Source organism: Acomys minous (assembly GCF_964271855.1).
Source record: "Acomys minous genome assembly, chromosome: 4".
Classification (NCBI taxonomy): domain Eukaryota; kingdom Metazoa; phylum Chordata; class Mammalia; order Rodentia; family Muridae; genus Acomys; species Acomys minous.
Window position 1 is genome coordinate 11,569,125 of NC_140486.1, and position 15,496 is coordinate 11,584,620.

Genomic DNA, 15,496 nt, shown 5'->3' on the forward strand with positions numbered 1-15,496 from the left:
CAAAAAAAATGCTGGCAAGGATGATGGGCAAAATCAAGCACCAAAAAGAGGCTGCATCTATTTTGTTGAGTTTTACTTAATATATTTTAAAACAAGGAACAGATTTGGAAATAAATATGGCAGAATGTTAACACTGTTGATTCTCTGTGCTGTCTCCATGAGGACTTGTTCTATAGTTCACGGTGTCCTTGGGCCTGAAGGATGGCACAGCAGGTTAATGACCTTGTCACCAATCCTGTTGACCTGAGTCCCATCCCTGGGACCCACATAATGGAAAGAGAAGGGCTGAATTCATAAAGTTGTTCTCAGACTTCTTCATGTACACCATGGTGTGTGTGTGTATGTGTGTGTGTGTGTGTGTGTGTGTGTGTGTGTGTGTGCCCATGCGTGCCCATGAGTGTGTGTACTCGTGTGTGCACTCTCATGTGTGTGCACATGTGTGCTTATACATGAAGAAATCAGGAGTCAACATCTGGAATTGCCCTCTATTACTGTCCACCTTATCTCCTGAGGCAGCGTCTCACTGAATGTGAAGCTCACTGGCTGGCCAGCAGGCCCCAGTGATCCCCTGCCCCTGCCAGCCCAGTACCAGCTTTATAGGTGTTTGCCACCATAGCCTCCTTTTTACATGGGGGTCTAAGGATCATGGTCAAGTCTTTGGCTTATACTGACTAAGCCATCTATCTCCCTGGCCCCCAAAGGAAACAGCACATAAATAATTATCTCAACTAATATGTGAAAGGCTGGGTCAATCGGTATTTGGTGGCTTCAGGCACTGATGAGATTACTGTGCCGCCACCACCCCCAACTGCCAACAGTCCCTTCTAGACACATGCCTGACAAAATAGTTTAGTCAAAATTTCCCAGTTACGAAGAAGACACTGATGCATTGAGGCTCAGCTGCCTGCTGTTGTGGTAGCTGCTGATGACAAGCACCAGGCTCAGCCAGGACCCTGGTGCTTGACCTTCAGGTGTAGAGCTGGATCCTCGGCTCCCAGAATGATCTCATTGGCCTCTGAGGGTGGCAGAGCTACCTAGGCTGCCTTGGATGGCTACCAAGGTAACCATGGAGAAGGGGCAAAGTCAGAGAATTGAAAACAGGAGGAACTGCCTACTGGTTTAATTACCTCCATTAATAATATCCCTCAGGAAGTGTGAGGCATTATCTTGTTTAAGGTTTACTAGTGGGTCTGAAAAACCCCCTTTGCTGTCTCCCTTTCTGTTTCCTACTGAGCACGAGGTAAGCTTTACCCTCTGTCCCACTCCCACTGCCGTGACGTTCCGCCCAGCGAATCGCTTAGAAAGGACAGCAAGCATTGAGAGACAAAGTGGACACAAACCCCCATCCCTAGCCCGGAAGCTGTCTCCAGTTGATAACCACTTGTAAATACAAAACATTTGCTTTCTCTGATGATGTCTCACTGTGGATACAAACCACTCTTTTCTTTTTTTTCCTCCCGAGACAGGGTTTCTCTGTGTAGCCTTGGCTGTCCTGGACTCACTTTGTGGACCAGGCTGAGCTGGTGAAGCCTCAGTTGATGGGAGTGATACCACCTGTCTCTGCTGCCTTGAAGGTCTCTCCAGGGAGGTACCCCACTTCAGAAAAGCCCCAGCGTTTCTGAGGATCACAAGGTTCCTCTCTGCCCCGCCCCAGAATAAATGTTACTAGAACAACATGGGCCGGGGGGTGGGGAGTGAGAAGCAGTGTTTATTCTCTCGCGGTTTGTCCACAGGGCGTGATCATCAGGCTGAGCCCCACTCCTCCCATTCCCCAAAAGGGGAGGGAGAGATTGGCAAGTTGGTGGCAGAGTGGAACAGATGAGGGCTCCGAACAGACAAGGAGCGGTTTCTTGAGTTTCTCCCTGGGAGCAGCTGGGCCAGGGAGCGTCTAAAGCCTTGTAGCTCTGCAGAAGCCTTGGAAGGGTACAAGACTCACAGGGCAGAAGGACAGAGAAAACAAAGGAATGCCTGGGTGTCATCCAGCCAAGGATGCGTTCAGGGAAAGAGCACAGTGCAAGCTCCAGGCTGAGCTCTGGGGACCAGGCCCTGCGCTGCTGTTCTTAACATCTGACTAAACTGACTTCTACTACACACCCCATCCCTTCAGCTCCCTTCCAGGTGACACACACACACAGTGGACACCTGGGCCACCCAGTACTGCCACATCCCCTCCCCCAACTGCTCTCTGCTAACTCCCTGCTTGACATTTATTTCAAGGAGGGATTGCTTGCGAGAAATAACAGACTGTGGGGAGATGGGGAAAGAGTACATGCCAACCTTGACCAGCCAAGCTGTAAAGCTATCAAGTCAACAGCACAGCTCCTGCCCCAGGCAGGCCACAGTCTGCTCAACAGCCTTTTGCCTTTCTAGGACATCCCATGGCCCAACCAAGTGCCACACTCTGGATAGAGAGAGCCACCTGCCACGGTCCCAACCTCTTGGACTGCACCTGTTTCTTTGGGAAGTGGAACAGCAAGCTTTGTCCCTGAGGTGCAATGGGGAGCCGGCTCTATGACAAGAGCCTCAAAATACACGCGAAGGTAGCACAGAGGCACGCTGTCCTTTTCCTTGACCCATTTTCCTTGCCTCAAGTCTCAGGTGTGCACCAGCCACATTGTGCAGCCTAGATTTGTACCCCAGGGCATCAGAAAAAGGAGACTGAGCCATATATATGAGTTCCCTACAACTGGGGGGGGGGGAGGGAGAAGATAGAAGAGACAAACAAGAAAGCCGTAGCACAGTGCTTTGTGTAGCATCTGAGTGCGGTCAGTATGGGTGCTAGGAATTCAAGGGACAAAGGGACACTGTGTGTTGGGAATGGAGGGAGTGGGAGGACTTAGGTGGTCAGGCATCCAGTCAGGAACAAGTCAGGAGACTTCAGCACAACTTGGCTAGGAGCGTGAGTTAGAGCAGATGTCATGCATGGAAAAGACGCTTGACTGAAGAGCGAATCACTGGGCTTCAGGGTGGACTCCTATCAAAGCTGACCATTCAGAGGGAGACTTCCATATCAGTGTGTGGGGTGGAAATCAAGGCCATTCAAAGGGTTCAATTTTCAACAAAATAGTAGCTATTCTGCACGGCGATGTGCCTTTACAACCTCGGGAATGAAGGCTCCTTCCCCACACACAGGGGGTAGCATGAGCTGACAGCATCAGCTCTGAGCCTCCACCCCCTACCTCCACCCCTGTCCCTACCCCCACCCCTATCCCTACCCCCACCCCTATCCCTACCTCCACCCCTACTCCCACCTTGGAATTGTCTTAGGTAAGGAGAGCTCTTTCCCCAAGGTTATGTCCCCTCCCAAGGAGAGCCCTGATCACACAGTGCCACAAAGGGCTAATCTCTCTCCTCAAATCTGAAGGGCCATCCCAGTTGGGAGGCCCTGTGTTCAGCTGTGGCTGCTTCTGTTTCTCCCTCTCGCTCCTTTTCTTTGCTCTTGATCCTGAAAGCTTGCCTTAATCCACATCCTGCACTCTACTGCCTGGCTGGGAGCCTGCTTCTCAGGGAGCCCGGCCCCAACCACAGCACCTTCCCACACAAATACACTCATGTATGTTAAATTTTTAAATAAATATTTAAAATATGTATAAATAAGTAAACAAATGCTAAATTTCAAATAATTTTAAAGAAGACAAAATGTGAATATATTGAAGATATAATCAAGACTCATAAACTTTATGTTGTTAAAATTAATTTTTTTTAATTTCTAGGAAAAGTCTTAATCAAAGTTAAAAGGATAGAAAACATAAATAGTGTTGAACCACTAATTGATAAAGTATATCCAAAAGAAAAAAAAAACTTAGATGTGGATAGCTATAGAGCTAACACTACTGAATTTTTACAGGATAGCCTCAAAAACTTGCACAAACAGCAGGTTTGCATTTTTGTAATTTATTTATTTTGTGTGGCAGTGGTTTGCATGCACACATATCATGTGGTGTCTGCAGAGGCCAGAAGAGGGCCTTAGATTTCCTAAGACTGGAGTTACAGACGTAAACCACCATGAAGATGCTAGGAATTGAACCCAGGTCCTCTGGAAGGACAGTCAGTGCTCACTGCCTCTGAGCCATCTCTCCAGCCCCCAAAGGACAGGCTTAAATGGACTGTTCGTAATTCATTTCACAGACAGTATGGGAAAGGTAATACATGCCAAGATCATTATAGCTGAAAATGACAGTCAACAAACTCTCTCATTGCCTCACACATGAAAAGCTAGGCTTGTGTCTAAAAAATACGCACTGAGCATCTGTCAGTATAATCTTTTGGGGAGCTCTTTTATGAGACTGGGTGTTTTTATATGGTTTGAGCTTGCTTCAAACCCCAACTCCTTTGTCTTAGCTTCCCAGGTACTGGGATCACAGGTGTGCACTACCAGGACCAGTTGTATGAGTGTGATTTACCACATTAAAAGATTAGAGATAAATGACACATCATCCAATAGATGTGTATGTAAGAAAAGGATTTTTGGGGTTGGGGAGATGGCTCAGCGGTTAAGAGCACTGTCTACTCTTCAAGAGGTCCTTCTTAAATTTAAAAAAACTGTCTTAATTGCTTTAAGACATCTACCAAAAATACTAAAATCTAAGTAAATAGTCCCAGTGGTGAGCAGTACTTGTCACTCTATTTATAATCAGGATTTACAATACCATGTACAAAAATCAACTCAACATGGCCAAAAACCTCAGCATGAGAGCAAAGGCTATAAAAACACTTCTAAGACAGTATATGTATCAGTCTTTGCGATCCTGTCCTAGGTGATGGTTTACAAATGGATAGTTAAACAGCAGTAACAAGGAAGTGATGGCTCATGCCTCATCTGTTGGGGTGTCTCTGTTCTTCCTCACCTACCTAAGGCATTCTCTGATTGGCTTTAATAAAAATAATAGCCAATAGCCAATATCTGGGCAGGAAGTGGAAGGCAGGACTCTGGGAAGATGAGAGGAGACAGACATGACTATGGGCCTAGAAGGTATATCTTTTTTAAAATATATTTTATTCATTTTTATTTTATGTACATTGGTATTTGACTGTATGTATGTCTATGTGAGGTTGTCGAATCCCCTGGAACAGGAGTTATAGACAGTTGTGAGCTGCCATGTGGGTGCCGGGAATTGAACCTGGGTCCTCTGGAAGAGCAGTCAGTGCTCTTAACCACTCCCTGGAAGATATATCTTATGGGTTAAAGTCAATGAACCAGTTGAGAGTCTGCCCAGCTAAGGTCTAAGCTTTGAAATATTAAAAGGTCTTGGTGTCACCCGGGTGTGGTGGCGTCTTTAATCCCAGCACTCGGGGAGGCAGAGGCAAGTGGATCTCTGTGAGTTCAAGGCCAGCCTGGTTTACAAAGCAAGTCCAGGACAGCCAAGGCTATACAGAGAAACCCTGTCTCAAAAACAAAGCAAAAACCTTGGTGTCTTTATTTATATGGCCTAAAGGGCCGCCCTGCATCTTAGGCCTTTTCACCAGGAGACATAAGTCACTGGTGTCTACAACATTCATCAAAAGTTTCAATTTTGTGCTTCAAAGAACACCAGTGACATGCCTGACATGATCCACATCCTGATTTGATCCACAGGGCCACAGACATTTTATTTTTAAAATAAAATAAAGGCAGGAGAGGTGGCTCAGCAGTCATTTACTGCTCTTGTCACAACCCAGGTTCTGTTCCCAGCACCCACATGGTGGCTCCTAACCCTCTGCACCTCCAGATCCAGGTAATCTGACCCCTCTTCTGACTTTTGTGGGTACTACAAGCATGTGATGCACATGAATGCATGAGGCAAAACACTCATACACATAAAATAAAAGAAAGTAAGTAAACCTCGCTGCTGGAGAGATAGCTCAGCAGTTAAGAGTACTGGCTGCTCTTCCAGAGGACCCACATTTGATTACCAGCAGTTCACAACCTTTTATAATTCCAGTCTCTGGGAATCTGACTCCTTCTGGCCTCTAAGGGCACCAGGCACACATATGGTACACAGAACATACATGCAGGCAAAACACCCATACACATAACAATAAATGAGTTTAAAATTTTTTTAATTTTAAAAAATAAATGAAATGGAAAATATAATTCATAGAATGGTAGAAATTGTCAGTAATGCACAATAAGTAACTTACACTTGGAATATATAAAAGACTCTTATAATTCTTTTTAAAGACAAATACTCCAATTTTAAAGTAGGCAAAGGACCTGAATAGACATTTTTCCCAAAGACGAGATACACAGTCAATGAACATATAAAAATTTGTTCCACCCCATCACTCATCTGGAAAGGCAAGCCCAGTGAGACGCTACCTCAAACCCATGAGGGTGGCTGTAATCAAGAAGAGTAGTGTGACGAATCTGTCACACATGAGAGCCCAGAACACACTGCTGAGTGTGGGATGGTGCGGGAACATCTGCACCTCATCCGGTGGCAGACATGGGCTATTGCATGGTCAGTAACCCCGTCCACAGACACAGAGCCTGGAGAGCTGGAAATATCGCCACAGAAACACCTGCGCACACACTAGTCCGGACGGCAAAAATAGAAACAGCTTCAAGATCTGTGACTTGAAGAATGGTTAAGCAACCCTCTCCCAGCCTGACATTCCAGAGGCAGCCCCTTCCTGCTCATGGGTCAAGGCATTCATTCCTCAGGGGACGCTTTGTCATTAGCCCTCTGTCACTTGCCATCTGGTCCCTCCTGTTCCATCCGGCTCTATCACACAGATTAGAGAGGTGTCCATGATGAGTTCTGAATCCAGGACTTTGCACATACCAGGCAAATGCTACACCCCTTATCCTTAAGACCAGTATTTTTCTAACTAAAGGCATACTCCCAATAGTTGGTTATAAAGCCTAATTTAATGGATTGTTCCCAGGTTAAAAAACAAACAAACAAACGTTTTACCATGGTAAAAATACACAGCCTGGGGCCAGCAAGAGTTCAGCCTGACAACCAGTTTGCTCTCCAGGATCCACGTAGTGGAAGGAGAGAATCGACTCCCAGCAAGTTGACCTCTGACCTGCACACTCATGCCCTGGCACCTGCGCACATACACATACAAGAAATCAGAAAGTCTAAAAATGTCACAGTCTGAACTTGGCCATTTTACCCAACTGTGAGTGTGCAGCTTGTGGCAGTAAGCTCAGCAATTTTCTTTTTTTCTTTTTTTCTTCTTCCCCAGCAGAAATGTTTTCCCTGTTAAATGATGACAGGGAAGATCTTGTCCTCCTCGAGGCCCCCAGCTATCGCCTTTCTACCGTCTGTCTCTGTGCTCGACAACTCCAGACACCTCATCAAAGTGCAGTTACAAAGTGCCTGGTCCTTTAGTCTGTCTCATCTCATTTAACGTAAGAGCTTCAAGGTTCTTCCATGTTGCAGTCTGTTAGAACCTTCTTCTGAAGACTGAATAATAAATATTTATATATGGAGAGAGGGAAGAGAGAGAGAGACTAGCTAGCCTGGAATTCACTATGTAGACTGGGCTGAGATCCACCTGTCTCTGCCTCCCAAGTGCTGGGATTAAAGGCATGTGTCACCATTCCTTGCTTTCATTATACTTTTTAATGAAATAGAAAAATAAGTGGTTTTTTTTTTCAGTGCTGGAGGCTAATCCAGGTCACCCTGAATTATAGGCATTACACTATTACCATTGAGCGACATCCCCAGCCCTAGGAGGTTCTTCTAAAGATCTTATCATTTTCATTTTATGTGTATGAGTGCTTGCCTGCATATGCGGAAAGTGCACCGTGTTTGTAGATTGCCCACAGAGGCCAGAAGAGGGTGCTGGACCCTCTGGAACACGGAACTACAGATGGTTGTGAGCCGTCATGTTGATGCTGGGAGCCAAACCCAGGTCCTCGGAAAGAGGCTGTTGAGTAGAAAATATCGAGCACATTTTTTTCATAGTAAACCAAGCATTGCTTCACAGAGTGTTGCCCCCGAGCTGGATGTATTTTCTTACTGAGCACCACAATAGGAGAAGCTCAGAACACACTGCTGTGCTGGCAGGTGATTCCAAACCCCGCATTGATAGCCTGGTTCGTCCCCATGTGTCATTTTAGAGTTTCTTTCCAAAGAGTCGTTGGCTTGCTCCAGACAGACTGCCGTCCACGTCCAAGCAGGTCCAGACTCAAACCCATGGTTCTCACTCTCTGACACGCCCCTTTGTTCACACTCCGTGGCCATCGCCCCTGGCTGGGCAGTGCCGCCCTCACCCTATCTGTAGACTGCTCAAGCCTCCCTGTCTTCACTTCTTGCTGGCGCTTCTGAACCCCACCTCCGCCTGTGCCCACGGATCACTCCTCGGGTCTTTAAGACCTCTCGTGTAAGCCAAATGAGCCTTTCCCTGAAGGCGCTCCCTCCCCACCCTTGCCATGCCTCCATGCATGCCCTACTGTCGTCCTCCAGCCCACACGCTCCCTTTCTCTGCACCTGGGGCCTTGTGCGTGATATCCGCAGCACTTCCAGTAATACTCAGTGGAGAGTAAGCGATCAGGGTACAGCACATACTCAGTTTACATAGTAAGTACTCAGTGTATAGCAAGTACTTAGTGTACAGTAAGCACTCAGTTTATATAGTAAGCACTCAGTATACAGTAAGCACTCAGTTTATACAGTAAGTACTCAGTGTACAGTAAGCACTCAGTTTGTATAGTGAGTACTCAGTGTACAGTAAGTATTCAGTGTATACCAAGTACTAAGTTTACAGTAAGCACTCAGTTTATATAGTAAGTACTCAGTGTATACCAAGTACTCAGTGTACAGTAAGCACTCAGTGTATATCAAGTACTCAGTTTATATAGTAAATACTCAGTGTATACCAAGTACTCAGTTTATATAGTAAATACTCAGTGTACAATAAGTACTCAGTATATAGTAAGTACTCAGTGTGCAGTAAGCACTTGGTGTATAGTAAGCACTCAGTGTATAGTATTTGGTGTGCAGTAAGTACTCAGTGTACAGTAAGTACTACTAAGTCCGAAGCAGACATCTGAAGCCAATTGCATAGCCAAGTCTGAAGCAAAACACATGACAACTTTGTTCCTTCCTGGTCCTTTCCTCCCAAGCCACAGTATGTGCCTTCTGCTGCAGAGAGATAGCACTAACTAGGCTATTGCGCTGGTCTCCTTCTTCCCTATCAAGATATATTCCTAGAATTTTAGTGGCTTACGATGGTCCTAGTCAAAAGTGCTCATTGCACATTCCAGGGAAAGACTGGGGGTTCAAAATAAATAAGTAGATAAATAGATAAATAAATGCGCATTGACTAACGTCGCCCACTCCCTTCTGTAGCAACTTCTAACGTCACTAGACGAGCTTGCCACCCTTGTGCCTCTAGTGTGCTCTTCAGAATCCCCTGAACGGTGCTCAATTTTGAGCAGCTGAGGTCACGGCCCCGGTGTCTCTCCTTCCCCAAGCCTCCCTGACAATACCCAGACAACCTTGCTTCTCAGGCGCTTTTACCAGTTACTACCCTACTCAAGGACCTCAAGATCTATGACCAAGCTCAATCTGTCCTCAGCCTTTGCAGAATCTCACTGCCATATGACACATCCCAGGATGTCCCCTGCCCCCTTACATCATGAGATCCATCTTTTCATTGTGTCCCTTCCAATAACTACACCTAAGTACACACCCACGCATACACACACACACACACACACACACACACACACACACACACACACTCTCGCATGCTCTTACCTTCAATCATCTGTTCATTATCCATATTTATTGATGACTTCTTATTACCAAACACATGTGTGACACATGCAGCCTCAAGCAAACCATAACCCCTACCTCACAGCTTCTGGCCCAGAGCAGTTTTCAACCTCAGCACCACTGACATTTGGAGCTGAAACATCTTTGTTGTGACAGGTAATTTGGACCTTGAGGAGTTTTCAGGTCCAGGCCCCTTTACCCACTTCCTCTTGGATGCCAGTGGCATCTCTTCTTTCCTTGTGACAACCAAAGGTGTGGCTCCTCTAATCTCTAAGTGTGAAATTGGCCTGGCAGAGATCTACTGGCCTATGGCATCAAGTGGAGCCTGCTGCTGGTCCCTCAGGGGACCTGCGAGAGAGCCAGGCTTCCAGATGACAGCCTAGAAGAGAGTTCATCGCAAGGGCTCAGGAACCTGCATCTCTGGGTCTGTCCGGGGAACTGCAGTGCAGGTCTTTGCTGTTTCCAGATAGATAGAAAATGAACACTCGGGTGGAGCCAACTCATAGCAACTGTGATGTGTGAGGACACAGAACACAAGAGCAAATGAGTCAGCTGCAAGGCACAGGACCAGGGAAGCCTGAAAACAGACCAGAAATGGAGTGGGATCAGGTATGGGAGAGATGGGAAGGGGCAGGGCCACACCTGCATCCTGTGCTCTGGCTGGGCCACTGCTTCCTTCCATTACAGATGTGCATGTCCCCACCCCTATCCAGATCTGGTCTGCCTTCAAGGTCCACGAGAGGCCCACTCCAGCCCATCGCGCTTCTCATCTCACTTGGGGCCATTTGTTTCCCCAGATGGACTTCAATCCCACTGAGCACCAGGACTGCACTGCTGACTTCTGTATATAGCACCCTTTCCTTGGCTCCCTTCCAGGATGGAACGTACACCAGTCTTGACTGTTTGGTTGCATTAAGCAACGTTCCTCGAGTGAGGGTTTAAAGGTCGGGGTGTCTGAGAGATGGAGAATGAAGTGGGAAGGAACCAATGAACCTGCTGGGCTCCGAGCAGCTAGCCTGTCCATCCAAACTCAGGCAGGGTTTGCCAGAACAATCTGGCAATAGCCTGGTTGGCACCTACCATGGCCCTGGTGGCTCTTTCCTGTCCCATCAGCTCTAGGAGCCCCGGTAATTCTGGGGATTTACCAGCAGAGGGCAGAGACCAAGAGCTGCCCCACTGAGAAGCAGGTGCCAAGACCCAGCAAGGCTGCACAGCCCACAGTTCAGGAACATCTCACAGAGGGCTGATCAAATCCAACAGGTCCAGAGACTGGGAGTGTTTTCAAGCCAGCAGTGCCACACAGAGCACGAAGGAAAGAAAGCTGGCTGGGGAAGTCGGGAGCAGTAGGTGGCTGGAAATGAATGCAAGAGGCAAGGGGCCAGCCACATGGTCCTCAACTTTCCTATTGGGAGCAAATCACCAGCAGCACACCTCACTCTCCCACTCTTGGGGCAGCCCAGACTGGGAGCAAACGCGATCAGTGCAAACCCCAAGGCTGGCAAGAGAACAGAATTCTATTATTGGGACACTTTTGAGAAAAAAAAATTCATGCCTATCCATTTGAGTGGAAGGCAGTGAGGTTAGACAGGCACTGGTGATGAAGGAGGAGCCTCCAGCATAGAGGAGGAGAGAGTTCTCACCTCCAGTCAGGCAGGTGGCCGGCAGCAGCTCCGGCTCCACCAGGCAGCAGAACCACGGGAGCCTAGCGTGTCCGTGTAGCTTCCACACAGACTGAGGCTGTGCCTGAATTTTGAATGGCATCTTACTGCCCTCTCTCTTCAAGGAGCTTGGCTGTGGTTGGAGGACTGAGAGGGCAAAGCTCTTGCTGTTTCTCTGACCTCTGATGATAAGGATGAGAAAGAACCATCTGCTTTGGAGGCAGTCAGGTTGTCTCGGACCTAGTAGAATTTGCTGTCCCCGTGGATGGCCACAGACCACTACCACCCCACCTAGTCGGGAGTTCCTGGGGAGAAAAAAGGCTTTTACCTCTGTGATCCCTACAAATATTTAGAGCTTGCCAAACTAAGAAGAAAACTGGCCTTTGGCCACAGCCAAATAAATGGCCACGGAAATGTAGATTTGGGGAACAGAGCGGTTTTGCTGCTTGGCATTCCAAGCTGCTGCCCACGTTCACAATAGAACAAAGTTCACACACACACACACACACACACACACACACACACACACACACACACACACACACACACACACACACACACCACGACAGGCATACAGCTGCCGCTGCCCTCTGGCTGGCAGCAGAGATACCCAGGCTAAGGGCAGACCTCCTGTCACCTGCTCCCAGAATGCTACAGCCAATGCATCTGCCACCCCTGGGCTCGTTGTATCCCACCCCTCAGACTTTCTTACCTCTTGATGTAGCTCCTGCTGTACAGGATCTGCTGCAGCAATGTCACCAAGGCGAAGGCGCAGATAAAGATGAAGAGCAAAGTTCGGTTCCCCAACAAATCCCGGTTGGCCGAGGGGTCTGCGTAGCGCATCCTGGCGGTCCGGCGTCGCGGACGCACCGTACGGGGTGGCGTGGCTATCTCGCGCGCTGTGCGGGGGCCCCCGGGGCCGTTAGGTGGACTGTCACGGTGCGCAGAAGGGCAGAAGACTTCGCAGGGCAAAGTTTCCCACGGGCGCAGCGGCAAAAGGACTGGGCTCGCCGCGCTGAGATCTGCAGAGCCCCAGGCCGGCCCTCGCGTGCTGCGGCTTCTGGGAGCCTGTGTCCCGCAGCAGCCTATCTGCCGGTAGAGGGGCGACGGCAGGTGCGGGAGCCGGGCCGCCCTCCTGCCGAGGTGACGACCAATGGGGAGCCGGGCCGGCCAGGCTGGGCCGAGACTTCGCGCGCCGCGCCTCCCCCTCTGGGTCGGCTGTGGATCGGGGGCGCCGGGTGCGTGGGGCAGGCCGGGGGACAGCGAGTCTGATCCCCAAGTCTGCAGCCAAAGAGTGCGAAGCTTGGCCTTGGATGCTGCTGAGGGGACGTGGGCGACGCAACCTCTGGACGCTGGGCGGTGGGGAGACGGAGCGGAGAGGCTCAAAGGGCCGGGTTGGAATCCTTAGGTTCAGAGGAGCGCGGGGAGAAGCGCAGACCGCAAAGCTAGCCTCATCGGAGACAAGCATTTGCATGCGGTGCTCCGGACACTGAGTCACCGCCGCGGCCGCGTCCTCGCGCGCTGCTGGAGAATCCGCCGTGAAAGCGGAGCAAGGTCAGCCAGGCAACCCTTCAAGGACGGCGCGCGCGGCCCCTGAATGCTAATGGCCCGAGGGGTTGTCCTTGCGGCCTGGACTCCAAACTCATGCTGAGCAGAAAGTCAGGGTCTACGACCCCTCCCCCTACTCCCCCACTCCCTCACATGCCCCGGGCCTCTACCCTCTCACCATCTGCAGCTAGCAGCCTTTCGTCAATAATCCTGTTGTCAACCAGACACTGGGACTTTGTCTCATCCTTGGAACTATTCATAGACCGTAGGTCAGCAGCCGGTCGCCTTCGGGTATTATGGTTGCCCAAAGCTTTAAGGAGTCACTGGGTCCAGCAATGAGCACGCCACGCTTCGGTGTAAGCTGGAGAAAACGATTCCAAAGATGCGCCGGGTATTGCAGAAATCCTTACCCCGAAGAACGCCACCGTACCGGTTCCCGGCTCGCTATAGCCATCCTGACGCTGCACAGGCTTGGGAATTAGTCACATGCACCGAGCATCCACTACTCAACTCACTCTGTGTGCTAGGGCGCCCTTCCCAGGACCTCCTAGACACTCCCGAGGTTCCAGAGTCAGGCCTGCTTTGCACTTGTAACTTGATAAAACTAGAATCGCAGCAAGAAAAAGCATTTTTTTTTTTTGTGGGAAACGCCCAAACTCCAAACCCTTAACCTTCACAGTTAGCAATTTCTATGATCAGGGAGCCAGCAATAATTGCAGTTTGTGTTCATCCACAGGGCTGAAACACTAAGCACTATCTTTGAAGAATTTGTGTATTTTTGCATCCAGTGTACCTGTGAGTAGGCTTCTTTGCCAATAAGTAGGGTAACCCAGAAATCTGGAGGCTCATCATTGCATGATTAGCATAGACTCCCTTAGCGGCTTTCTCATCAACCTTTAATTGCTCTCACACATGCGAATGAATTTTCACCTCCTTATCTTCTATACTTGGATGGGCCAAAGGGCAAGTTACCTAAAGGGGTTCACCTAGCAAGAAGTCTTTGGACTTTAGACGTCCTGTACATAAGACGTCCTGTACATACTGGAATGGGCGCCCACCAGTGTACCCCAACAACAACAGCAACACTGGTTTACTGTTTTGCTCTAAAAGTTGCATCACTCACCTCACCTGGGTTTCTTCAATTCCTGCTCTTTCTTTTCACCAAATAATCTTGCTCCATGGCCCAGGCTGGCCTCCAACTTGTGGTCATCCTCCTGCCTCAGCCTCAGCCTCCTCCATGCTGGGGTTAAAGGCATGTGCCACCATACCACACTGAGCTGCCTTCAAACTTTTTAACAGGGGTCCCTGCAGTCCACCTTCCACTGAGTCCTCCACACAGTATGTAGCAGCCCCCACACCCACGTCCCAAGCTGACAGAGCAGATTCTCACCTAGTTAGCACCAACTGTCACACGACCTTGTGCCTTCCTCATGCAAGGTCACAGAGGACGGACAGACACAAGGATGAGCTGCTCAACAACAGCACAAGCATCTTATTCAGCTGCGGGGGAGGGGGGCGGTCTCTAGTCTAGAAACTAGAGCCCATTGTCTGCTTCTAAACTGTGAGGTAGTTAGAGAACAAAAGGGGGAAGGAAAGACGGCTTAAAACGTTAACATTGGGGGCCGTGACTAGCCCTCTGCGTGTATAACCTGGCAGAGGTGAATTAAAGGATGTCAGGCAATAGATTAAACATCTCTTCAGGCACATGATTGAGATCAATAGAGCAAACACTGGGGGTCAGTGGGCAAGTAGGTTACTTTAGTTCTGGGAAACTAGTCTCCATTCAACCATATGAAGGAACTATACAAAACGAAGTTGGCTATCCCCTCCCTCCAGTCCTGGTACCTTTTCTCTCTCATCCTGTTCCTCCACCCTCCCTAGTAGGTAACATTCTAAGAACTGTCTTTGGATACAAGCTTCCCTGAAAAAACAAAGCAAACTCATTTTACAGTAATGAATTCAAATTATCCCATGAAGGTTTTTTTTGTTGTTGTTTTTATTTTTTCGAGACAGGGTTTAGCCTTGGATGTCCTGCACTCGCTTTATAGACCAGGTTGGCCTCAAATTCACAGAGATCCATCAGCCTGCTTCTGCCTCCCTGAGTGTTAGGATTACAGGCATTCACCACCATGCCCAATTCCCACGAACATTTTATTGAAGTATAATACATTTACCAGAAGAGTAAGGACCATCATGTAGCTCACTACATTTTCATAAGCTGAGCACAGCGGTGGGACCAGAATATGCATCAGAAAAAGAAGCCTTCGTCTCTCTCAAGGGTCTCCTCATGCCTCTGCACACTCAGGGGTTCTGAGGATCAAACTCTACACAGCAGCTTGCACAGCCAGTCCTTTGCCCTACTAAGCCACCTCACAGAGTTGGCTCTGACTTCTAGTACCAAACTAATGTATTCCCTGCTTGTGCATTTTCTGTAAATGGAATATTCTTCGTGTCTGATTTCCCTTCGTGTCTGATTCACCTCAGGTGAATCTCTATGGCCGTGATCACCAGTCCTTGAAAAGAACTGGGCTCTTCTATGGGGGTGATCAGAATCATTGGAGGGATTGAGTTGAGAAA

The 15,496-nt window shown here is 48.7% G+C and overlaps 1 protein-coding gene across 4 annotated transcripts in view; it reads right to left on the reverse strand.

The window, feature by feature from the left end:
• ST8SIA5 (ST8 alpha-N-acetyl-neuraminide alpha-2,8-sialyltransferase 5) overlaps positions 1 to 15,069 on the reverse strand; it is a 59,242-nt gene extending 44,173 nt beyond the window's left edge. For 2 of the 4 annotated variants that reach the window (XM_084780974.1, XM_084780972.1), the window contains exon 1: positions 12,084 to 15,069. In XM_084780974.1, coding sequence (XP_084637100.1) covers positions 12,084 to 12,214 — 131 coding nt within the window. In that variant the 5' untranslated portion in view covers positions 12,215 to 15,069. The remainder of the gene's footprint in view (positions 1 to 12,083) is intronic. The other 2 variants (XM_084780975.1, XM_084780973.1) reach the window with 1 other exon arrangement.
• Positions 15,070 to 15,496: the final 427 nt, after the last annotated feature.